General features: G+C 37.4%; 4 protein-coding genes across 11 annotated transcripts in view; 2 read left to right on the top strand and 2 right to left on the bottom strand.

Moving 5' to 3' along the window:
• Positions 1 to 214: 214 nt before the first annotated feature.
• Positions 215 to 8,823, bottom strand: LOC108967712 (protein rtoA-like). 2 transcript variants are annotated; one of them, XM_018931304.1, is made up of 4 exons: positions 8,663 to 8,823; positions 6,893 to 7,077; positions 6,273 to 6,829; positions 215 to 301 (listed from the first exon to the last, which is right to left on the bottom strand). In XM_018931304.1, the coding sequence occupies exons 3-4, from the start codon at positions 6,669 to 6,671 to the stop codon at positions 269 to 271; spliced, it is 432 nt and encodes a 143-aa protein (XP_018786849.1). In that variant the 5' UTR covers positions 6,672 to 6,829; positions 6,893 to 7,077; positions 8,663 to 8,823; the 3' UTR covers positions 215 to 268. The 2 variants fall into 2 exon arrangements, with proteins under 2 accessions (XP_018786849.1, XP_018786850.1); XM_018931305.1 differs by lacking the exon at positions 215 to 301 and adding an exon at positions 4,020 to 4,126 and having other exon boundaries at positions 8,663 to 8,816.
• An 899-nt stretch (positions 8,824 to 9,722) lies between these two features.
• On the top strand, positions 9,723 to 14,835 carry LOC108967717 (kelch-like protein 5). Its single transcript, XM_018931318.1, has 8 exons — positions 9,723 to 10,467; positions 12,211 to 12,574; positions 12,640 to 13,026; positions 13,088 to 13,389; positions 13,451 to 13,658; positions 13,714 to 13,836; positions 13,897 to 14,127; positions 14,568 to 14,835. Exons 1-8 carry the CDS (start codon positions 10,220 to 10,222, stop codon positions 14,643 to 14,645), a joined length of 1,941 nt encoding a protein of 646 aa, XP_018786863.1. The 5' UTR covers positions 9,723 to 10,219; the 3' UTR covers positions 14,646 to 14,835.
• A 428-nt stretch (positions 14,836 to 15,263) lies between these two features.
• On the bottom strand, positions 15,264 to 17,131 carry LOC108967716 (dual specificity mitogen-activated protein kinase kinase dSOR1). Of its 2 annotated transcripts, none has more exons than XM_018931317.1 (4): positions 16,925 to 17,131; positions 15,949 to 16,579; positions 15,561 to 15,887; positions 15,264 to 15,494 (listed from the first exon to the last, which is right to left on the bottom strand). In XM_018931317.1, exons 1-4 carry the CDS (start codon positions 17,032 to 17,034, stop codon positions 15,378 to 15,380), a joined length of 1,185 nt encoding a protein of 394 aa, XP_018786862.1. In that variant the 5' UTR covers positions 17,035 to 17,131; the 3' UTR covers positions 15,264 to 15,377. The 2 variants fall into 2 exon arrangements, with proteins under 2 accessions (XP_018786862.1, XP_018786861.1); XM_018931316.1 differs by having other exon boundaries at positions 15,949 to 16,588; positions 16,925 to 17,130.
• A 766-nt stretch (positions 17,132 to 17,897) lies between these two features.
• The window catches only part of LOC108967713 (ecotropic viral integration site 5 ortholog), a 69,719-nt gene continuing 62,324 nt past the window's right edge, over positions 17,898 to 25,292 (top strand). For all 6 annotated transcript variants that reach the window (XM_018931311.1, XM_018931309.1, XM_018931310.1 and 3 more), the window contains exon 1: positions 17,898 to 18,532. The gene's annotated coding sequence lies outside the window, so the exon portion shown is untranslated. The remainder of the gene's footprint in view (positions 18,533 to 25,292) is intronic.

Raw genomic sequence — 25,292 nt, 5'->3', positions numbered from 1 at the left:
ATTTCGAAATATCATCATTTCTTTTGCTTTCACTGAGAATTCTTGCCGAAATTTTCGCGTTAAACGCGTTGTTGCACACATCTTGTTTTTGTATATATTTTTCTATTGGTTTTTATTTTTTATTATTTTATATTATTTTTGTTGCTGCTCTTGATTATTGGTTAGTAATTATTTTTGGTTTTGTTTTTGTTTCGCTTTTTCTTTTGTTTGTCTATTTTTTTTTTGTGAGGGGTGAGGAGAGGAGTTCAAAAATACATAGGCGTTCTATTCAGTGACAGCAACAAGGCCTGCGAATATTCATCTAGAAAATACACAGAAGAGGAAACACAAACAAGTTACATGACGATGCCTTTGGTTAGTAATGCGTATGTATGTATGTATATGGATATGACTGTATGTTTGTATGTATTGGTATTGTATTTAGTTTGTTCGAAGGTGGGTAAAGGTTGATCATAATACTGAGAATGGCATGATGACGCTGTCGATGATGCTACCGTTCATTGCTTGTGGCGCGTTGCCTTTACCGAACATTCAACTTTATTTATACACTTATTTACACATGTATAGGTACATACATACATGGCTATCAACGTACTTCGACATGATGTGGGCGTTGCAGTGTCGGCTAATTTGTTTAGAGATTTGGTTACATTCAGATAAACTATACACTATACTATATATATATGTATCTATCTACAATATCTATGCATATGTATGTACATTCCGCACTAAAACCTCTAATATTTTAAGATTAACTACATACTATGTATCGCTGTGTGGAGGCGAGGCTATAAATTTGAATTAAAAATTGTTGTCTATAATGTTAAATTGTTGTTTTTGTTGTACAGTAGACAAAGTAACAAATTTTGGACTAAAATTTTTTTCAAAGCGGCACTTGGGATTCCATTTCTTTTTCAACCTGATATTTCGGATTATTATTTTATTTTATTTATTTATTTTTTTTTTTTTTTATCCGAATTTTGGGTTAACACTGTTTTTTAGTTTTCAATCAATGATTTGTGACATTAAATTTTTTTCAATCCGCTAATTAGAAATATTTTTTTTTTTATTTTTACTTTAATTTTTTAACATTTGGGATAAAAACTTTTTTTCAAATCGGTATTTGGGATAAAAGATTTAAAAATTTAGGAAAACAAAATAAAAAAAATTCAAATATTAATTCAATTATTTTGAATGCATTATTTGCAACCCTGTATGCTCATATGTTTATTTTCCAATCAATAATATGTTTTACTAAAAAATAAACAGAGCTGCTCAATCGATAAATAAATTTAAGACTAAAAACTGAGTTAATTATGATAAAGAATTTCTTTTTGCTGAAGTCCTGGCTATAAGCCGGTGTACAGAGATAAACCTCCACCGCAACTATCGCAACGAGCGCATAGCGATACTCAGCGATAGTCAAGCGGCACTGAAAGCGATCTCTTTCTACGAGATCAAATCGCTTTTGATGCAGGAGTGCAGAGAACGATTGAACAACTTAGCTACAAAGAACCGGGTGCACCTAATTTGGGTGCCCGGCCACAGGGGCATAGCCGGCAACGAACTGGCTGACGAGCTAGCCCGCTCCGCAGCCTCCACCAGTATGGTTGGGCCCGAACCATTCATTGCGGTGGGTCCCCACACTGTGAAGGAAGGAGCTGCTCCGCAAGGAAGAAAGAGAGTGCAGGGAAAGGTATTGGCAGCGAGCGCACGGTATGCGTCATGCCAAGCTGCTAGTTGGGGGGTATAACGAAAAAAGATTTAAATCGTTAATCAACCTCCCAAGAAACAAACTCAGGATCCTGGTTGCATTTCTATACCGGCCAATGCAAGCTGAAAAGGCACTTAACCAACATGGGCCTATCATCTTGCGCCAACTGTCGGTTTTGCGACAGGGACCCTGAAACCCCGGAGCACCTGCTAATCGATTGCATTGCAGTCTGTAGACGAAGGTCGAAGGCCCTTGGAGCCATGTTTCCGGATAGGGATCACATCGTCTCGCTAGCACAGAGCAAAATACTGAACTTCGTCAATATGCTGGGGCTAAGCGAGTCCCTGTGAGTTAGGAGAGGGCACAATAGATCTATGGTCGCAGTGCATTCCTCAGTTATCTATCTATCTATCTATCTATCTTTTCGCGAAGAATATTGAATTTTAAAAAATAATTGAAAAAAAAAAAATTTTTTTTGGGCAAATTCGAATTGTATAGCATAAAATATGCTACATATATCAACAAATATTATAGTCATAGATTAAGCAACACGGAACAGAATATTGCAACCATTTTTGGTCGACATGACTGTCCTCCTGACAATTCTGTGACAGCGGAAAAACGTTTGAAGGTCTCGTAACCTAGATATTTTAACTACTAAAGTTCTATGCAAGATGTAAGTGATTCCAAATTTCTTTATAACACAAATTAATTTTAAAAAATTTTGAGTACTAGCATTTTATTTGTTTGTATAGAAAATATGACAATTTTATGACAACATGAACGTTAAATGATTTTTATGATTTTTTAATGTTAGTATATGGTACGTAAGTCCATTTTGATTGAAACAAAAGCAATGCTTAAAATTCCAACGTAATGGTTGATACAAAAAATTATTTCAAGAAATTTTAAAATATTTTTTAAGGAAAAAAATATCTCATATTCAAAAAATTAATATTTTTTAATAATCTCCCGCAAAGCCCAATTTTGCAGTTCAATATTAAACTTGATACTGCGTCTTTCTAAAAAATGTATCGACCTCAGAGATAACAAGTTTTTTTAAGTCCTTCGAAACACACTGCAGCAAATAGCGAACCATTGACAAGCGTCAATGTCCGTTGAACTGATTGTGCGTGGATGTCACGTGGTGGTGGAGCGCATGCATTTCCTAACGGGATAATGTGTACTATAATCGCAGTGCTTGCTATTCGAAAAAAAAACCTTAAATATCTTAAACTAGAAGCAAAAATATCAAGTAGACTGCAGTTCTTCCCGCCAATCACAAACAGTTAAATATAACCGATTAAACAAGTATTCAGTTTGGCCAAACATTGTGGTTAGTAGTAGGCACATGCATTAGCAAAGTGCGCGCTGTCCTTAGCAGGAGCAGCACAAGCTGAACAAGACAAAGTTAGTGTGCAACGCAGCGGATAATGTGAGGAATAAAGGCGTTCAACGCAAAAGCACAGACATCTTAGAAGCGACAGCGCACATGCGGCGCGTGGCATTTGTCGCCTGCGATTTACCTTCTTCGCCGTGATCGGTGTGTCCACCATTTGGAGCGTTGCACTGGCATACACCTCAGCGCCGCCAGCTGCCGCACTATTCGATTTAAGTTCGTAGGTTGGGGCGCTATGATCGACCACATCCAAATTGTTGGCGCTGTGATTGCGCTTCAGTTCGCTATCGTTGTCGTTGTTTGAGGTAGTCAAAGCGCTGAGATGACCGCTGCTATTGCTGGTGCTGAGCGATTTCTTCGAATGCAACGGCATCGTGAAGGTGGTTATGCTGCCGCTACTGCTATCCTTGTATAGGCCGCTGCCGCTTCCGGAGTTGGACAACTTTAGCTCCCTCAAGTTGTTTTCAAGGTCATTTGTGTAACTGTTTAGATTCGTTTTGCTGCCTTGTCGGCTGATGCAGTCACCCTTGCCGGTCTTGTCGCCATTGTTGAGTGTTACGCCTTCCTCTGCCTTTGTCACTGTTGTTCTGGGTGTGCGACTGCTGCGCAAAGTAAATGTTGCGGTCGGCACATCGCCGCTGCTACTGCTATGACTCAGCACAGATGAGGCCGATGTGGAGGGTGCGAGAGCGTTGGCCTGTTGTTTTGCTGACGCTGCGGCGGCGACTGCCGCACGTTCGCGGTAACTGGAACGGTGCGGCTTCGTTGCTGTAGTGCTGGTTATGTCATTATCATTTTTATTGCTACTGTCACTATATTTGCTATTGCTATAGCTAGAAGACTCATCACCGGCGCTATACAAGCGACTATAGCGACTGCGTGGTCGGTCCAATGTTATGTTTGTCGTAGTCTCGTTGCGTAACTCGTCATTGTTCGTTGTCGTTGTTGTTGTGCCGCCAATACCGCTGATGGTGGATGAAGCTGCGTCTACCTCAGCCTCAGTTAACGCTGAGCTGGAACGTGGAAGTTCACAATTGGGTTTATAATTAGCGGGACTGTATTTTTCATAGATTTCCAGACCAGATGTCGCTACTAAACGTGCTAGGGATGAGGATGAATATGAGCCTGACAAGCGCTTGTTGCCCCCATCCGAACCTGAAGGCGGCTTCTTAGCGCCACCACCGTTCACATCGCTGCTGTCATTGCTGTTGTTCGTATCTCTGTCCTTACGCTTGCGCAATGTATCGGATGATGTCTTGGGTGATTTAGGTAACTGAGGCGCGTGTATGTTTTTTGCCGAGTTTTCGTTTTAATTTTTTTAATTTTTGTGGAGTTTTTACCAATTTTGTTTATGTTCAACATTTACAGATGCATTGAATTTGTAACGGTTTGCCCCATTAGATAAGTGATTTATGATGCAAATAGAAATATGAGTATGACAATGACCATGGCAATTGGACAGATATTGTTGTTGATTGTTGTTGTGATGGTTGATTTGATAGCGGTGTTGTTGTTGTTGTTGTTGTCGTTATAATTTTGTTTTTACACGTTCACATGTGCATTGGTTGTTGTGACAAAAACAAACGAATAAATATAACATAAATACAGAAAAGAAAAATATGAGTCACGTATGTACAAACAGACATATGTATGTGTGTACAGGTGTTGCTTTTGTACATAGTTAAAGCAAAAGCTAAGGTGTGATTACTTATATATTATATCTACATGTATGTATGTGCGTATCTTCGCAGGTAATTTGTGGCCACATAAGCATATGTCGCCAATTTGCCTTTTTGGCAGGGAACATATGTATGTATCTATGTACATATGCATGATTTTGTTTATTTAACGAAAGGTTAGAAGGAGCGTACCAATTATCACCATATGAGCGTTAATAGCTAGGGGAGTATATAATTGATTAACCTTATGTAGAATTAAATTTTTCGCTTTATAAACCGCATATACATAGCGAAATAGTGCATTAAACTTTTTGAGACCGTCGCTAATCAGTAGTTTATAAATCGCAATAATTTTTGTCGTTTTATTATGAACCATATTTAATAGTATTGGCCATAAGGAAGTGTGTGCGAGCTAAGTTAAGGTTTTTGAGGTGTTGGGACTAAAGATTATGTGGTTTATGTAATTATTTGAACTTTATACATCACCGCCTACACATACCGATGATTGTTCACTTAAGTTTTTATCATTTAAGGGCACGTAAAGTTCATTAGAATTAAAGTATAAAACAATTCCACTAGTAATAAACGCTACGGCGAAATTAAATTACAATTAAACATTTTCACTATAATAATACTACACAATTAATTAACTTTATTATATTATTTAATTTCACAGTACACTTTGTCGTTTTGTTTCCTAATCTAAACGTTCCGCTTAAGCGTTCAGGTACAATAAAAAAACGTGTGACTTGGAATGTGAACAATTATGAACTTAACAACTAAATTGTATGAATGACCATACTATTAAGCACATAAAGCGCTCGGCAAACTAATAGAAATTTTACAATTTAAATCTAACATAGATAAGATGTGATTATGATTGTCACACACACACAGTTAACAATAAACTTTTATGCGTGCTAAACATAATTCATATAATATATATCTTGGTTAGCAGGAAAAATGGTATATATAATTTTTATCAAAATTTGTACATTGCAATTAAAAGTCACAACTTGCACTTGACTTGTTAACTAACTACTCTAAAAACACAAAACAAGTGTCCAGCTTAAAGTTGTAAGTAGACCCTATATAACAACCCAATGTAAATACTACACGACAGTCCCAAGGGTTTGTGCGCATGTATAGATGTGTGTATTTGTGCACGAGTGGGTGTGCTTCAAATGAGTAATTGGTGAAAGGTTCACGCAATGTTTACATATGAATATATGTACATGTATGCATATGTTACATGCGTATAATGTAATTCAGCAGATAACACTCACATCTACACTATTGCTTTTGTTTAGCTAATAATACTACTAAATTGGACATTACACAAATGTCCAAAAATGCCCTAAGCACTATATACACACTCAATGCATGTATGTATTTATATGGTTTAGCAAAAGCATTTGAATAACACACATGTTGTGTGCTTTTATGTAGTACTTGTTGTTTGTTTTTTTTGTCTACTTACTCCATATCTACTGGATGTAATTGGATCATTGCTGCCGGATGACAAATAAGATGAACTACTGCGATAGGTTCCTAATCCAGAGGAGCCGCCGCTCAGGTACAAAGACGACAAAGAGTTACGTTGCGATGCTGTACGTGGCGAATACGATGACGAATTCGAACCCAAATAAGAGCTATAATAGTTGGGTGTATATTTCGATGCTCCTGACGACGATGACGACCACAATGAACTGCTTGGCGTTGTGGCTTTCGACAAGCTATTCGCACGATTCAAATACGACGATGCACTGCTATATGCACTGGCGGTACTAGTGCCTGTACTGCCAGTTCCGGACGACGAGGTGCCGTATAGACTGCCACTGTTCGATGTCGATGATCTGCGTGGCGAAATCACAGGCATATTAGTAGATGTATAAAGAAGGCTGCGACACTGTGTTGCTCGTTTTTATTGCTACGTTGTTCTTAGCGTTTGTTCTATTATTGTAAAACTATTTGCGGTTTTGTGATTGTTTACGTTAATTTGGTTTTAGAAAATATTGAATCATTAATGCTGATCGACTGTAAAATATACAAAAAATACAATAAGTTAATTTTTTAATTAGATAATCCGCAGACACTTACCTAAGTGGTTGGTACACTTGTTGTCCAGATTATTGGCATCAGTTCAATGCGCGCATCCATTACCTTACATAATTGGTACTAGCTAAACAAAAGCTATCTCAATTACAATGTCACAGATAAGTTAAAAAGTTAGCTGCTGCGGTATTATTGTTTGTATTTTTCTCTTTCGCTTTACCAACGTTCAACTATTCGAAAAGAAATACAAAGTAGGTAATTAGTGGATCACCTTTTTTTTTCATAGATACGCGGAAATATAAGAGAGCAAGTAGTTGATTGACTTAGTGCCGTCCTAACCCCATTGTCTAATTTCATGTTTTTGATCTCAGCAATTTGGCTTAGGGACGAGTGCCAAGTAGTAATCGATAAGTGGTAGAAATCAGGGTTGCTCTCATATTATAGTAATTGTGAAAAAAAAAAAACAAAAGCATACTGTGACTGACACTGCCACCGTTGATGCGGTAATTGGCGCTAACTATATATTTAAGAAATACTACGGTGTTCACGTGCATAAACTCTTTTCATAGTCAGTTTTATCAGTTCATATCATAAAACACTCTGTTAATTTAAATTTTAGTTTACACCATTTATTTTCACTCAACAACAAAGTCATGGTCGGCATGTTCGCATACCCCAAGCCCGCAGAATAAGAATATGTAGAACTATAAGCAGAGTAAACGTCAATGACAACCGCAACGATAGCAGCGCAGTGGGGAGCAATCAAAGTATCAACGACGACGTTGACGCATACGACAACAACATTTGCAGCATTTCGCCAATCGTCGTCAACAACAGCGATTACTCCGTTGACCTCGTCGTCGCCTCCTTGTCGTAAAAGTGCTTCGGGGCCAGCACCACCCACATTTTACGAAACTCGCCTCACACCTGCACCTTTCTTCCACGAACGCATAGCCAGCTGATCACAATTGAGACTTGTATACGCACGTATGTACATACTAACACAATGATACGAGTTGAACGTTAACTCTCATTCATTTTCTGTGCTCCAGCCCAACAATTTTACACTTGTCCGAGTACACCACCACTTCGACCCACTACCACTATTTAGACGATACAACTCCCAACTATCCCAGCCGCCTTGGCGCCGACACACTTTTTTATTCCTTTAATATATATTTTCTCGTCGTGTATTACCGTGAAAATGCGCCTCTATTTAATAGATAAATGCACAAAACGCGCACGAGAAAAAATGTCTCGAAAAACACAAACACAACAGCGTCGAAAGTCAAATCATCATTAAAAAAAATTCTATTTTTAAAAGCGCTGAATACACCAACCAACAAATCGACCAGTCAGCCAACAGCAATGCGACTCATACATAAAATAAACTACATAAATATTACGCAAAGTAAAATATTTTTCTTAAAATGGAAAGTGGAAATGTGGCGACAACGACGACGACAATACCTGTGACAGTGGATGTGTTAACGAGATTTTGTTAGCGTCAATAAGATTGGCTGCTATGGTATCAATAGTTGGCTACATCCAGCTAACCAAAAAAAAAAAATTATTTACTTGGTTTGATTGGTTATGTGTGCTCTTGGAAATACGACATTTAAAGTGGAGGCAATGGGATTTGGGCTCACGTTAGAAAACGAGGTCGCAACGCCTCCTACTAGCATTTTTGACTTTGACTTTTTTTCTACCGACGACAATTGACGGCGTTGCATCGATCGATTACTCGAGTAGTAATAGTTATTGAAAAACACTTCAATGTTATTATTTCATCACTTTGAAATTGATTTCACTCACTTTTCTAATTGCACTAACTCTGGGAAGGAAAATTCGAATTTCTATTTATTTTTAGCTGCAAAAAATTTTATAAGCACAGTGCGCTTCTGGCCAGCCTCGTCCGTTCGTCGTATTCGTTTGTAGTACTGCCAGATGAAGTTATTGAAGAAACATAACACAGCTTATGAAATCCACATATTAAATTCTGAAGCAGCGCATATGCTTAGCTAAAATTAATCTATATAAATATGCGTATATCCGTTTGGAATAAGTTTCGTATGGTGTTTCTTGTATATAGAACAATATATGCTTAAATAATTTAAATAAAAATTAGTTATATTGTAAGATTTAGTGAACTTATGCAAGCCGGTAACACTGCGATTGGTAAATTGTCAGCCACTGAACTTTATTGCTGGATTTTGTTACGTTAATCAAGATGCCATAGTGTTACGAATTAACGTTATTTAATTCATTTTTCTATAGATAGAAATGAAGATGAATTATTGAATTTTAGCAAAATCTTTTATTTAGAAGAAATACCAATCCATTACAAACGTAATAATTACTTACTTTTAAACACCGTGATTTTTTTTATTAAATATGTTAACAATAATTGAATTATTTAGTGAATTATATGGTTCGGCAGCAGTTTTTATTTTGTAGTTTTTTTTATTTTTAAATTAGTTTTATAATCTTGTAGTTTTAACTTTTTTTATCAGAAATATTTTGTAAGACTATTTGCGCCGGATATGTATTTACTCGGAAGTACTTGTGTTGCCAAATGCTTCGCTTTTTCGCAATGATGGCACCACCTGAGAGAATTTTTTTTCGTTGCTTTTTACTAGAATAGTAGTTGCCCAATCTTTGTAATAAAATAATCGTAATTTTAATCAACGTTATTCTGTCAAACTTTTGTTAATTTTACGTAAATTTCAGAACATTAAAAATCATAAAATAATCTAAAAATATTCACTTCATTTACAACTTTTTTAGTAATTCTGTATTTATAAAAACATTTCATACTTCTACGCTTGTAATGGTTTGGCAACGTCGAATTCATTATTTTTGCACCTGATCGTATTTTGTGCTGGTTTTCGTTCGCCATTTTTATCTTTATACATTCTTCCTGCAACAAATGCAATTAAAAGATTTTAGTCCATATTTATGGAAGCAGGAGTAGCAGTTTCAATAGGTTTAGTTGCCTCAAAAGCAACACACGTCCAAGATAAATACGCGCAACAAAGAGGTGGACCATTTAGTTGATTAACTCCAACGCTTTGTTCAGTGCATTTAATTGGCAATAAACGATTCGTTGCCATTCCGCTGTTGCAGTTTCAAAGTGTTGGTGCTCTTTTTGTTTACCCTACTGGAGTGCAATTCGGAATAAAGTACATAATAAAATTAAAAACGCAAAATACCCGTAAAGCAACTATAAAATCGAGAAACGTAAAACTTCTTAAGCACAATTTTTGCATTTAGTAAATAAACGCAGAGAGCTTATAATTGAGAACTAAACTGCGATTTTACTACAAACAAACATACGGATATACAATTGGTTTGCTCTACAACGTCGCGAATATGTCTACTAACAAAGATAGCCCTAGTCGTGATTCCATGACGTCCTCATCTGCGCCCATATCTCTACTGGCTGATGGTGATTCCCTAACCCGGGACTACAGTTTAGGCAGCCTTACATCTGCCGTAAGTCAAGACGAATATTTCCGCTGTCGTGATCATGCGGAAAGTGTATTAAAGCGTTTGCAGTTATACTTGGACAGTCATCAGCTCTGCGATGTAGTATTAATTGCTGGAATCGACGGCAAGCGGTAAGTGTGTACTTACATACATAATTACATATGTATCTCTAAAATAAAACTACTGATCACTGTCAATGAAGTGCATTTCCGGCGCCAGACACAAAGACATTTCAATTATAAGAGCCTGTGTACTATAAAAAGTGCCACGCGAAATAGACAGCTAAGGTCAGGTCGCATTTTGCATGCAGCAAACAAAAGCAACAGTCGAGGGGGAATGTTTATGTGCATAAAGAGTTGAGTAGTGAATACTGCGTCACAAACAAATTGCCAGTAAACCGTATACATTCACTTTCCGCCGAATGCTGTTTCTCTATCATCTTCCCGTTCAAATATATATAAATATGCAAGTATGTGCAGTTTTTTTTTTGCGCTAATCGTAGTGCGCCTCGTTCTTTGTCTGCAAACTGCTGCGCTGTAAGAAAAGCCTCACCAAACAAAGAAGTTCTATCTAGTAAGACAATTGCATAGCCGCATTGCTATATACTTGGCTCCCCTTTTGTACATTTTACCACTCGTTCCATGTGAAATGACAGCGAGCTGTTACTCTATGTGTTATATAGATGCCGACTCTTGTAAATTATAAATACATATACATATGTATGTTATAAATATATGTGTGTGTAATGTCGCTACAGCTGTGCGTTGGTTGGATGAAGGTGAAGGTGTCGTACGGAAACGGACAAGCATTTGGTTTCTGTTTTGTTTTGAATAAACTGTTATACCCGATAACTTGTATAAATACATATATACCATATGGTGTGAGCACATATGATACAAACAAATACACACCGTAATGTTTAAACTCGTCAAAAAATTAATAACACTATGACAACTGAAATTTCTCCCCCACATTGATTAAAGATAGATAGATAGTATTATGAGGTAATGCACCGCGACCTAGGGTGTATTGTGCCCTCTCCTATATCACATGTCTTCCCAGAGTTCCTGAAGCCTGAATAGTTCCAGGAGTTTGCCGAACGCGACTGGGGTGATTTGATCCCTGCTGATATAAATGGAATGCAGGGCCTTAAGCCTCTTTTCACAGATTGCTGTGCAATCCAGGATTAGGTGTGCTGGTGCTTCCTGTTCCAGGTCGCAGGACAGGCAGTTAGCACAGGAGGTTATGCCTATGTTGGACAGGTGTTTGCTGACCTTGCAGTGCCCTGTGTAGATTGCGATGAGGAGACGGAATTTGTCACGGGGAAGGTAATTGATAAAATAATGGTGCGATAACGAAAATAGAATAGTACTGTGATAATAAAATAAATAAACAATATATAAACTAACGCGAAGATATGAATATCAAGTAGCAAAATTGCTGACGTTTAGCAATTTCCGTGTAATCAACTTCTTCATTAAAAAATTGCAAACACCTGGAAAGTTATGCCTGGATGACTTTGTTTATATGAATAATTAATTAATGCCTGCGGACTCAAAAGTTTATATGAATATATGTATATTAGGGCTAAATATSTTTATATAATTATATATATATAAATTAGGTTGTTGACATATTGAGAAGAATTTCGTCAGGTGCTATGAATATGGAAATATTTCTATACAAGCAAATACTTTAACTTCGATTTCACCGAAGCTAAAATGCCCTTATACAATTATTTTAATTTTTTTCTTGTAATACTTTTGATTTAAGCGTTCTGCTTTTATAGCTGCCATATAAGGATACGATCTAAACATCAATCAACTTTACTTACATTTAAACCATACCTTCTTTATTTCCATAAATTTGCGTAGAGTGCCAGCCCATCGTGTAGTATTGTCAGCATCGAGCGCCTACTTTGCCGCCATGTTCACCGGTTCATTGCGTGAGACCAAAGAGCAGGAAGTCACGCTTGGCGAGGTACATGGCGATGCATTACAAATACTAATACAATACTGTTATACGGGTTATATTGAACTGCGCGAAGATACTGTAGAAACGCTCCTAGCCACTGCCTGTCTGCTACAGTTGAACTCTGTAGTCACTGCCTGTTGCAACTTTCTTGCGCGCCAGTTGCATCCATCAAACTGCCTGGGCTTTGCCTTCTTTGCAGAACGACAAAGCTGCACAACGCTACTACGTCTGGCCAAATCCTACACATGCCAGCATTTCATGCAGGTAAAATACGCTGATTTTCTTATCGATTTTAACTTCAATAAAAATTTGTTTTTACTTGTATACAGGTTTGCAAAAATCAAGAATTCCTGCAACTCGACTCCGAGCAGCTGGGTAAGCTAATTTCTAGCGATGATCTCAATGTGCCCACCGAGGAGGACGTAGTGCACAGTCTGAAGATGTGGGTGCAACACGATCCCGCCAGCCGCGAGAAACACATTCCCGAGTTGCTGGCGTTAGTGCGCTTGCCGCTGCTGAAACCCTCATTTATTATGGATCATGTGGAAACGCTGTGCAGTTCCAATGAATGTCAACAGCTTGTGATGGAAGCGCTTAAGTGGCATTTATTGCCCGAACGACGCAATTTGTTAGCTTTAATAGCTTCGGAGCGCACAAAACCGCGCAAGTCGACAGTAGGTCGTTTATTGGCGGTGGGCGGCATGGATGCGCACAAGGTACCCGTAAAATATAGACAAGGACGAAGAAATATTTAACAATAAAATAATAATTTTACAGGGCGCTATAAGTATTGAAAGCTACTGTCCGTATGCGGACAAGTGGTCGGTGTGGAAGAATATGTCCGCACGTCGTTTACAATTCGGTGTTGCTGTGATGGATGATAAGTTAGTTATAGTGGGCGGTCGCGATGGCTTAAAAACGCTCAATACAGTAGAGAGTTTAGACTTGAATACGATGGTATGGACAGCGCTGAATCCGATGGGCACGCACCGTCATGGTTTGGGCGTTGCTGTATTGGAAGGTCCACTCTATGCGGTCGGTGGTCATGATGGCTGGAGCTATTTGTCCACTGTTGAACGGTGTGTACTGCAAATATTAGCAAAGATATGTTTAAATATAATCTTGTATTTGTGTCCACAGTTGGGACCCAAGCACACGTACCTGGAGTTACGTGGCTTCGATGTCCTCGATGCGTTCGACCGCTGGCGTGGCAGTGCTTGGTGGCCGCTTGTATGTGGTAGGCGGTCGAGATGGTTCGGTCTGCCATCGCTCGATCGAATGTTACGATCCACACACCAATAAATGGACCATGCGTGCGCCAATGAATAAACGACGCGGTGGCGTAGGCGTAAGTGCAAACGGTTTAATGAATGTTGGCGCAAAGTTTAACGTTTTTTTCGCAGGTTGCTGTGGCAAATGGATTCCTATACGCGCTGGGTGGCCACGATTGTCCGGCCAGCAATCCCTCTGTTTGCCGCACCGATACAGTGGAGCGCTACGACCCCGCAACAGATTCTTGGACTTTGGTAAGCGGTGAAGTATTTGCTTTTGGTAAAGTAAAAAATGTTACTATATTATACTTGCAGATCTGTTCGCTTAACGTCGGGCGCGATGCTATCGGCTGCGCTTTGCTAGGCGATCGCCTTATGGCAATTGGCGGTTATGATGGCAATCATTATTTAAAAACCGTTGAAGTATACAATGCAGAGACAAACGAGTGGACTCAAGCTGCACCGCTGACATACAGTCGCGCTGGCGCAAGCGTTGTGGCAATACCGAATATCATACCACCAACACCACCATTACCCAGCGCAACAGTTTAGTTTTATATTCAATTTCTTTTTTTTTTTTTGGTTTTGCTGCTCATCCTTCATCTATCTATCTTTTGTTGTTCCGTTATTATGTGAAGTGGCTTATTTATAGTATTGTAGCTTTGGAAAGTTGGCAAATAGCTTGGTTTTGAAAAGAAGCATGTTAAGTTAATGAAGAAATTTTTGGTTAACGTGAATACGAAAGAAGTGCGCTAACTGCATCCCGTCTAGCTTGCATATTTCGTTACTGCTCTTGCGCTCAAAACATTCCGTACGCATTTATGCATTCCACATATATATATATACACTTTATATAAATACTTGAGTTAAGTTCGTTGTTTCCTTTAACTAAAAACACTGATCGTTTTTTCTTTCTTTATCTTTTCTTTATGTTTTCTCACATTGTTACGTTTTCTGATACCTTTTTTGGTCTTTGGAATTTGTAGAAGAAATGGAAACCGGTCAGATTGAATCCGATGTGTTACAGACGCACCGTTGAATTTGTCGATTATTACAACCTTTAAGCAACTAATACATACATACATTAATACAACAATACATTTTTTATCATATTTTTTTACCAAACGAGTATTTAGATTTAAGAAGCAAAAAATCAAATTTTACTATTGTAATGGATTCTTACTTTGCATACGCATATACATACATACATACATATGTACATTATATATAAATAGGAATTATGTGTGCTCGAAACTGTTTTTTTTTTTTTGAATTTACGGATATGAGTATTTATTTCTGTAATAAAATATACATATTTTGCATGTATAAAAAACAATGCGTTGTATTTCCGTTAACACGTGCAAATAACTAAAAACCAAACAAGAAAAAACATAAAGTTCAGTTGCATCGCCGCTATAAAAAAAAAGTTTCCCTAGAGGACTTGATTTTGATTATACTGGTTATATGGTTGCTATATGCTATGGTGCTCCGATAATAATTCCAGTAGGCTAATAAAATTAGCAATACCGACGAATTCGACAGCTCCGTTCTCGCGACAGTCGAGTCTACGTAACCGGAATGGTCCCGGATTTTTATCGGGCCAAGGACTGGCACCTCGCCAGAATTCTGCCGCTACAACAACAATAACAACACAGCTTGATATAAAAAAAAATTAATGTATATAGCTTTCGCAAAGATGATTCGTTATTGAGTATATTTATTAGGGGGGATATATAAATAAAAATTAAAGCAAATGCACATTAATTATAATTATCAAAAATTAGTATTTTTTTTTATTATTGATTGGGCGATGTGTTGCGTTTCGGTGTCGATGGTGGCAGATCCATTGTTTTGCACACCCAACCGGCAATATCCACCTCCTCAACCTCAGCCTTTCGTATCCACGCGTGATCCTAGTAAAAAAATGCAGTTTTAATATTTATACAAATTTTTCGAAGCAATATTATTTATCTGTTTACCAGCAGTGTTTTAAGATCAGCACGTTCATCGGGATTTTTCTTCAGACATATGTCCACGAAGTTTTTAAAGTCGTCGGTAAATATTTTGTGCTCCAACCTAGGCGGTGGTTCATTGACAATATAATCGAGAAGCTCAAAAATCGCCATCACTTTAGGTTCCAAAACGGTTTGTTGTCCATCCTCCGGATCGTCATTGAAGATCGCTTCCAGTGTACTGGCGTCGGGTGGCGGTATCGGATACATGCCAATTGCCATCTCAACTAGTGACAAACCGAGTGACCAAATATCCGATTGTACCGAGTAATGTGTACCCTGCAAACGCTCCGGCTGTGTGGGAAAACCAAAACGTTAATACCTACTAATTATATAGAAACACAGCGCTACTCACCGACATATAGCTGCGCGTGCCTACAAAGGAATTGGCCATGGAATCAATTAGCTGTCCGGACACGCCAAAATCACAAATCTTTATCTCGCCACTGCTGTTCACCAATATATTACTCGGCTTCACATCACGATGCATTATAGCATGCTTATCACGCAAGTAGCTAAGACCCTTCAGCACGGCTACTGTTATTTTGCCCAGTATTGATTCCGGTATGCGACCGGCACGTTTTAATATAAGATCCAAAGAACCACCATCCATATACTCCATACAAATACTTATTTCACCGTCGCTGTAAAAGGCGCCATAGAAGCCAACAATATGCGGGAAGTTACACTCATGTAACACTTTCAGTTCGCGTATTATTTGTTTTTTAATTGCCGGTTTCACCTCAAGGTGTATTAGTTTACGTGCCATTATCAACTCGGTGGGTATATGACGCACTTTCATAACTACACCACCATTACCGGAGCCAAGTTCACCCAACTTTTCGAGATCATCATCGGAAAGTTCACCGATTTTCTCTTTTTGACTAAGAAACACCTTAATGCGATTTCGTGCGGAATCATCCATTTCCAACTCTTCCAGTGTCTCCGTGAGCGCCTCGATGCTCGTTTTCGGCTTCCCCAGTAAACTATGTTTTCTTTAATTTAACTTTTTAATGAATTTTTGTGCAACAAAACGAAAAGCAAAAAAAAATTAAGGGAACAAGATGTTCGATAGAAAAGCATAGAAGATAAATACAATGCTCAGCTGCCCAAATTGGCCGATTCATTGAAATACGCCATATAACGAAATGCAGAGCATATTTAACAGATACAAAGATAACTTTAGCAAAGCCAACATGGTAGAAAATCGCTTGTCAGCGTAGAGATTTATTAAAGCAGCAAAGGAGTTAAAGCTCAAATTAGAAGGAATCAACAAAGTGCTAGTGCAGAAAATGAAAGAAATCAATAGAAATATTTATTGAGATATTTACTCTGTTCCTGATGGTGTCTTGAATGGTGGTGTTGGTACAACCTGTGACGCGGCTACTGTTGCATCTACAGCTCCAGGAGGCAGCGTTAAATTTAACTTATTTTTCGACATATTCTATTTACCGTTGGGTGGACAAAATAATAAAAAGATACCTTTGCAAAAAACTGAAAACTCCTCCTTGGCAGTGCTGTACTTTCACACTATAATTATTGCCGAAAAAAACTTCCCAGAAGGGATTTCTGTAGTTGATCCTTAAAACTTATAATACATACCTAAACGATTTTTCCAAAAACATATGCCCGATAAATATGTTTAACATAAATTAAATCTGAACTAAAACATTCAAATATATAACTATAATATCATATAAAAGGGGGAACAAATTAGGGCTTGCGGCCCAAAATTGAAAGTGTTGGCTACACAGTGGTTTGCTGATTTCATCGACGCTACGCTGTTGTTTTGTTATTGTGAAAAACAGCTGTTGCGTTTACTTAACTTGTAAATGTCAAATATATTTGATAATTTAAATAAAATTTTAATATAAAATCAACTTGCAACTCACAAAGCGTTTAAAAGTTCTGAAAAAATAGGTTAATGCAAAATTACAATGAAAATTTATTTAAACCAAATACAACTTTTCAACTCATTCCTAAGTACGCAATTAATGAAACTGAGTGAATATTGCTATAAAAATAGTTTAAGAACAGTTGCAATAAAAAAGCAGTTTTAAACTGTATTTTTAATTAAATACAAAGTATTTATAATATTTTTAACAATTCTAATGAACGATGATGGGTAACACTCTCATTGCTTTTGTGCCGCATGATGCCATTTTGTGTGGAACGAAATGAAAATGGAACGAATCCAATTAGAAAAATAAAACGTCAAAATGAAATCTCTGATCAGAAAATGAATGTAGGGAAAAGAAAAATTTTGTTGTTTAAAAAAGTCAAAAACAACAAATCGGTGAAAACGAGCAGACCAGACCGTCTCGCTTGTAAAGAAACGCGTATCGGAGTTTGTGAAGATTTTGTTACTATTTAATTCTTACAGTTATTTACTAAAAATAAAAAGTATGTGTTTAAGAATTTTCAAAGTGTAACACATTAAGAAAATTGGCGAAATTGAGCGAATGTGTGTAGTGCGCGAGTGCAAGTGTACGCAGAAAATACATACAGCAAATTGATTGAAGTTTACGGTGCATCAACGAATTGTGCTGAAGTGTTGTTTGTGTAGCAGGAAAAAATTGGTTTCCCAATCAAATTATAAGCATTCCAAAGTAATTTTTATATAAAAAATGTTTATATTTTGCATATTGCTTGCTATATGTATGTAATTCTCATCAATTGGGAGCGGTGCAAGTGAATAGAGAAAAACAAACAAAAAAATCCATGAAAAAAGGGAAGGGTAATACAAACCAATCAAGAAGCAGCATCAGCATTGTCGAAAAAAGCTAAAGTTGCTAGTTTATCTGTGAAATATCTTGTTGGAGAAAAATTACTTATTACATACTTATAACAGGTAGGCAGTGGTGTTGTTGGTAAATCAGTGAATAAGTTTCTGCAGCACCTGTTATAAACGACCGACGTGTACGGCAGCTTTAGAAAAGGTGAGTTGAGAAACATCTTAAATTTACACTTCGCAGATATTTTCGTTACTATGATATTATGATACAAGTACATTCGTGTGCTTTTCAAAATGTGGGTGTGTAAATCTAAAACTTATTTGTAAAAAGAACACATTTATATTATACATATGGGCTATATATGTATGTATGTATGTATATTATGTTATATTATTTATTAACTCTCGAAGTTGTGGCCATAAAATTGCTTATAAAACTTGCTACTTTCTGCAAATTATTCGGACATACATATGTACATACATATGTCTATGTATACATGCTATGCCATGTTCTGCCAAAGAGTTTGTTATTAATTTGCTGCTGCCTTAAATTTTTCAATTATTCATTCAATTAAAATAAGTTGTTGATTAATTTTTTTGTTGTTGTGTTTTTGTTGTACATATGTATATGCGTATGCGTTTTCAAGGTATTATTCAAAGTATTAAAATATGTCGTTGCGGTCGTTCGTTACAGAGAAAAATGCCGGTGAAGAGTTGACACTTTAACTTGAGCTTTTAGTTATTTTTATAGTCATCATACTATGCTCCTGCGACCACACCAGTGGCACTTACGTTCCAGTGCTTTAGTTTGAAAACAATTTTATCTTCTCGTTTTACTCTCACCGGTTTTACGGTTTTGCGAATTTTTGCTGCGGGTTGTTGGCATTTAAGAATCTGAAATATGTTTCGGTGAACACAACTTTGTTTCTGCGACAGCAGAGCGGCATTTGCTTCTGCGGTTATATTTTTTCGATTAATTTTTCCATTCCCTTTACTACTTCGGCTCCTGCCACTGCATCAACCAGCGACAGGAGTAATCTAATTTCTGTCCTGAACTCGTGGTAGATGTTAATTCATTTTATTTACTTTTAGTTCCCCATAAAAAAACATCCTTTGCTTATAAAACTCGAATGCAATTTATCAGCTGTCCATATTGCTTTCTGGTAATAGCACCATCGTCATTTTTCATCCTTTTTGAGTTTTCATATATATATATTTTTTTTTATTACTCGCTTCTGCTTCAGATACCGCTGACACTTTGCTGCCACTTGCTCCTTCTTCTCTGACTAAATGGGTTATATCAACGCCCGCATTTAATCATTATATATACATACATATGTATGTAAATGTGTATGTATGTATGTATGTAGATATTTATACATCACAAAGACCGTTATACACTCCTATAAATAGCGTGTATGCACTTTGCATTTGCGTGTATTGAAAGTTAATAATGAAAACCTAAAGGATTGGTTATTTTGTGTTAGGATTTCACTATTGCTTTGCCTTCAATAAATAAATGTCTATTCCGTTTGCATATGGAAAATTTTTGAAGTGAAAAATGTGAAGCACTTAGTCAGTCCACCTGTCGTACATTGACTTGGTGCTTTTGTCACAAAAAAGGTGTGGCAATTATAGAGCGCTAACTTACTTTTAGCGATTTTTTGCATACAACAACAATACTTATTAAATGATAAATGGAAAAGTGAAATTTCATTGTTATTTTCAGCGCACTCTTACTCTTTGCTGTATTTCCTAATTAAGCGCGTATATATGTACATATGTATGTATGTACACACATTTTTGTTGATTTGTAATTGCGTCTACGTTGGCACATTGACCTCGGTGTCATTTAGTTCATTCATACTTTAAATGACAAACTACTTCATAATTGAAATTGGGAATAGATACAAAGAAATTCGTTGAACTCGATGCAAATTATTTATTAAAAAAAAAAATGTATAGAAAATTTTAACTACAGTTTCGCCTACGTTATAACACAATTCACAGTTGCATTTTTTTTTAGCATAAAAGAGTAAAAAGTTCTTGATTTCGATAGAGCAGTGTATATGACAGTTCCTATATGCTAAAGTCATCCAATCGGAACAATTTCTTCGGAGATTATACCGTTGCTTAGAAAAATAATCCATACCAAATTTCCCTATGATATATTGTCAAATAAACAGGTTTTCCTTACATGCTTGAATCCCCTCTGTCGTCTTAAAATTCTTGCCTTTCATCGGCCTTTTCAAGCAAGGAAAAATCCGTGGTGACCACGGCTGTAAGGCGGCTGCGGGGGTGAGCACTTTTGAGACCATCTTCGCGCACACCTTGTGCATGTTCAAGGTCTCCGTCACAATGTCATGAACCACAGATTTTGATAAATTTAAAATCTGAGCAATTAAAAAAATACTTAGTCGACAGTCTGGGTTCAAAAGTCACATTGTCGGTGTTTGTCGAAGTCGCAGGTCTCCCAGCACGGTCTTCATCAGCGACCTCTTCTCAGCCCCCCAAAAGGCCTGGTACCACCGAAACACACCACTTCTTAATCATATCAAACGTTTCAAACAGAATTTAATCGCGTACCTCTGCTCTAACGAACGCTAAATTTCCAGCTTGCACCATTCACAGAAACGCGCGCGCTCCGAAGTACAGTCGCGGCAGAAGAAAGTCAGTTCTATTACTTTCCTGTAGTAGTCCGAAAGGATAATTTCTTCGACATTTTCTATCACGCCATATTTATTTCAGCTGTTGTTGTCTCCAAATAAGTCAAGGGACGTGTTAAAAGGCCTGAATAAAAATTCGGGTCCGCTCCGGTTATGCCGACCCGTGAGGTGATGAAGAAGATCGTATTTGTTTCAATTAGTGCAACGAACGAAAGCCGCGGTTCTGACAGTCTAATAGTGGATGTACTCGTATAAACCTATACGCGCGCTTATTATACCACTGTAACCATTATCAATAGCATCTTGCAAACATTTTATTTTTTATATAAAGCCATACAGAAATCGTATATGGTATGAAAAATGTGTTGTCTAAATATCAGTTGTTGGGGTTAAGTATATTCAAATGTGGCCTCCGATGTCAGTAATAAACAAGTAAGCAAATTTTCTTCTTCTTAAATGCAAATTATAGAAACATAATCCCACATATGTATATGCGCGCACGCATGCGCACGTTTATTTAAAAGCAACTGAAACTGGTCATCCTTGATTTAAGTGTGTTTCAACGCCTCTACGGTACGCTATTTGTGCTACACAAACCTTAGAAGATGTGTCAGTAGGTGAGATTGAATATAAAACACACAAAATAAACAACACCAACAATTACAGAAAAGTAATACATTTTTTTGAAAAAATGCTCAAATATATTAAAAGAATTTGTATTTTATTTTTGTATGTCTTTTGACTTTCTAACTTGGATAATTCGATGCAACTTGGTCCATATTCAGGTGAATACATAAGGTTTGATGAAGTTTAATGCCTACTTTTTCTCGACCAAAATGAGTTGCTAAAATCAAAGTAGATCTTCCGTATACCTAATATACTGATTATAGACCTACGGGTTGTCTTTACCATATATCGCATATATTGATCAATGTGTGAGATATCCTAGGTTAGATTAGATGCCTAATCTAGATAGATCGCACGTGGATTGCCATATGTAGTACTTTGTGAAGCCACAGGCATTTCATTTCCATTTCCGCCAGTTCGGTGGGATGTCTGAAGGTCTCAAGTATTTAAGTCTGGACATTCCAAACGCGAGATAGTCAAGAAGGAAGTGTCTTCTTCCATACAGCTTCTGCAGATGTCATCTGGTAAGATTTCCACCTTACTGCATAGACACCAATAGGTTAATGGCCTCTTAAAACCCCCACAATTAACGCGAGGCTATCCTTGCTGAGGGCAAATAGATCACCAGATCTTTTGAGATTCTAGGGTGCCTTATTTGCTAGTTCATCAGTTTACAATTGTCTGAGTTTACGCTGTAACCTTTCACCCATACCAGTATTATCCCAAAGAGACTCGATGCTATTGATAACAAGGTTAGTCACTCAGTCAGTGACCAACACTGAACGCACAGTTAATAAGTTCAAGGTTAGTATCGCCGTCGTGCTATCTGAGTGGATGGTCTCTTCCCTGAAAGAGGCTGCATTCCGGAGCAGTAAATTTACTGCTACCAGCTAAGAAAACAGTGCAATTGTCAGGAAGTCTTAAGCTGGAGTTGAAAGAGAGCTCCTGACAGTAAAACACGCCACCAATATTCTCCCCAAGCTTTGATTCATCCGTAAATAAGTTCACTGTGCCTTTCCTCAAACGGCTCTTTCCTTTTTTTTATATGGGCAGAAAAAGAGTCGCCACAGTTCGGTTTGCCGACTTATCCCACAAATATACCAAATATAGTAATTTTCGACCTTCAGATTTTATACCCTCTACCTAGATTAGTGTGAGAGATATGAACGAAGTAAACTGAAAAAGAATGATATGGATTAATACTTTTCTCTGAGCACCAATTGGATGAATATAGTTATTTGAAAGAACAAATACTATTTAAAATGCCTTTAATTACATATTTTATATTATTATTTTAAATGCGGCAATACCCGAATTTGTCACTTCCTTAACTTTTGTATCACCTTCTTTTTTATTGTTTTTTGATGGTGCAGCGCTCGTAAAGTGCGTCTGCATGTACTTAACATTTTTGTAAGCCTTAAACGGTAAATAAAAGCCAACGTTTGGTGACCTTCACATAAATCGAAAATTATGCCAAATATTCGTTTTAATAATTTTGCGCCCCCGCGTCATAATTTGCACGTGAAGTCAGTTAACGCCTTCAACAAAGCCAAAAGACAGTTATTCGCGCAAAAGTTGGCTTTGAGTGTGTGAAAATTGCTCTCAAGCTGACGAAACTTGTACGTATGTGTGAGCAACATGTGTCCCATTTTACTGTAAACTTTATTTTGCTGACTCTTGCTGGAACTGATTGCCGCAGTTTTGGGTGTTTTGGTTGTTGTTTCATTGCTTGTGTTGTAACGGTGTCTGATAACAACTACCTTATCTGATATTTTTCGTAGCTTTTTTTTTGTTCCTTTTTTTAATTTTTAATTTATTTCGTAATATTTATCCAATTTTTAATTAAGTCATGTTGGTGGGACCTGCTTCATGCACCTACAATACAGACAGACATAATTATTTACTTTCCTTAACTGTAATTTGCAAACGATGAATATGGTGTATCAATATATATAGTACATATGTTATGTATATAAAGGGTGATCCATTTCGGGGTTGCCTATTTTTTTTTTAAAGAAAAAGAAACACACAGAAACTTAAAATTTAATGGATAATGTTTATTATAATTTGAAAGAACATTTTTTGAATTTATTTTTTGAAGATTATCTCTCACAAATGTTGGCCGCGGCTACGTTTCAGGTGGTCCATTCTTTGAGTCCAATTTTCGATGCATTTCGAATGGTAACTGGCGAAAGACACGTGTGATGTTTTGCTCCCGAATAAAAACGGGACTATCCACATAGCCTTTACTTTCCCCACAGGAAAAAGTCTAAAGGTGCGATATTACTCGATCTTGGTGACCAAACGATCGGTTTAAACCAAAGCCACCGAGATCACGAGGTTAAATTTCAAGTTTTAAACAGTCGATTATCAGCGCGGTTGCCATTGACAGTTGCATGTTCATCGGCATCATTTTTGAAGAAATATGTACCGACAATTCCATCGGAAAACCGTAGTTTTTTCTGGAAGAAATTCCAGCTCTTGAATCCTTTAGCTTGCTTTTTGTTCCAAATGCGCCAAATGTGCTTGTTTACATAGCCGTTGAGCCAGAAATGGATCTGGCTCAAAAACGTCGGATTTTCTTGAATCTTTTCTAGAGCCCATAGAGCAAAGCGATGTCGGTTGGGAAGAATGGGCGGCTTCAGTTCTTGCACAAGCTTTATTTTGTACGCTTTCTATTTAAGATCTCGACGTAAAATGCCCCAAGTCGTTCCGTACGTTCGTCCGAGTTGTTGGAAATGGCGCCGATTCGACTCTAGACGGTTCTCGCGTCTTTCCATCATGAAGTGTCAAACAATGCTGAACAAGAATAACATGAGCGTTTGACACGACTCACTCGTGGAAGAAGGCTATTAGAAAAGTACCTCTTTTTGGATTACTTGGATTAATTATATAAAAAGTTGTCAAAAAAGTCTTGCGGTATTTTTATTGAATTTTCAATTGATCATACAAAAAATAAAAATAAAACTCATGCCAGCTCTTGACCGATACTACGGCTGCTACTATGCCGGTCTCTTTCGACCAATTCAGCGATTTTATCGCAATTTTCGACGACAGGCCTTCCGGAGCGTGGCGCATCTTCGACCACCTCTACACCAGAACKAAAACGTTGAAACCATCVTTGTGCGGYGGAAATGGAAACTKTATCGGGTCCATAAACTGCACAAATTTTATTGGCGGCTTGAGWTGCATTTTTGCCHTTATCGTAGTAGTACTGTAAAATAYGCCGTATTTTCTCTTTATTTTGCTCCATGTTTGCGACGCTATAACTCACGAACGACCTAAAAGAAACGACAATCAATCAAACACGTGCGACGAATAGAACTAGAACTACGCGCTCTCAGCGACTCAACCTAATATTAGCGTGACAATCTTAGTCGGCTTAGCCGTGTCCACCTGTCTGTCTGTATTTGTCTCTGGGTTTTGAGATATCCGCCGATATAGGACCACTGTATAATGCCGTACAAACTGACTGATGAAAATGAAGTCCTTGTATGGAAAACGTTTTTATTTGACAAGGTACATATCTCTGTATATCTGTCTGTCTGACCGTCTGTATACATTTATACGAACTAGTTCCTCAGTTTTTAAGATAGCCAGTCGTTTCTTCTTTTCGCTACGTGGCGTTAATTGGATATTCCAAGCGGAGCCAGGTCCTTCCAACGGAGTGGA

Source organism: Bactrocera latifrons, unplaced genomic scaffold (assembly GCF_001853355.1).
Source record: "Bactrocera latifrons isolate USDA-ARS-PBARC rearing strain unplaced genomic scaffold, ASM185335v1 scaffold_196, whole genome shotgun sequence".
NCBI classification, from domain to species: domain Eukaryota; kingdom Metazoa; phylum Arthropoda; class Insecta; order Diptera; family Tephritidae; genus Bactrocera; species Bactrocera latifrons.
This window is presented reverse-complemented; position numbering and strand designations above follow the sequence as displayed.

What these genes read in the sequence shown, in the direction of transcription:
- LOC108967712 (XM_018931304.1), bottom strand. Translation starts at nt 6,671, where the DNA reads ATGCCTGTGATTTCGCCACGCAGATCATCGACATCGAACAGTGGCAGT. An exon ending in TTACATCCAGTAGATATGGA is followed by an intron (nt 302 to 6,272) that starts GTAAGTAGACAA and finishes TGTATTTTCTAG; the next exon opens with ATGAATATTCGCAGGCCTTG.
- LOC108967717 (XM_018931318.1), top strand. Translation starts at nt 10,220, where the DNA reads ATGTCTACTAACAAAGATAGCCCTAGTCGTGATTCCATGACGTCCTCA. An exon ending in CATGCCAGCATTTCATGCAG is followed by an intron (nt 12,575 to 12,639) that starts GTAAAATACGCT and finishes ACTTGTATACAG; the next exon opens with GTTTGCAAAAATCAAGAATT. An exon ending in GCGGCATGGATGCGCACAAG is followed by an intron (nt 13,027 to 13,087) that starts GTACCCGTAAAA and finishes ATAATTTTACAG; the next exon opens with GGCGCTATAAGTATTGAAAG.
- LOC108967716 (XM_018931316.1), bottom strand. Translation starts at nt 17,034, where the DNA reads ATGTCGAAAAATAAGTTAAATTTAACGCTGCCTCCTGGAGCTGTAGAT. An exon ending in AAGACACCATCAGGAACAGA is followed by an intron (nt 16,589 to 16,924) that starts GTAAATATCTCA and finishes GTTAAATTAAAG; the next exon opens with AAAACATAGTTTACTGGGGA. An exon ending in CTGATCTTAAAACACTGCTG is followed by an intron (nt 15,495 to 15,560) that starts GTAAACAGATAA and finishes TTTTTTTACTAG; the next exon opens with GATCACGCGTGGATACGAAA.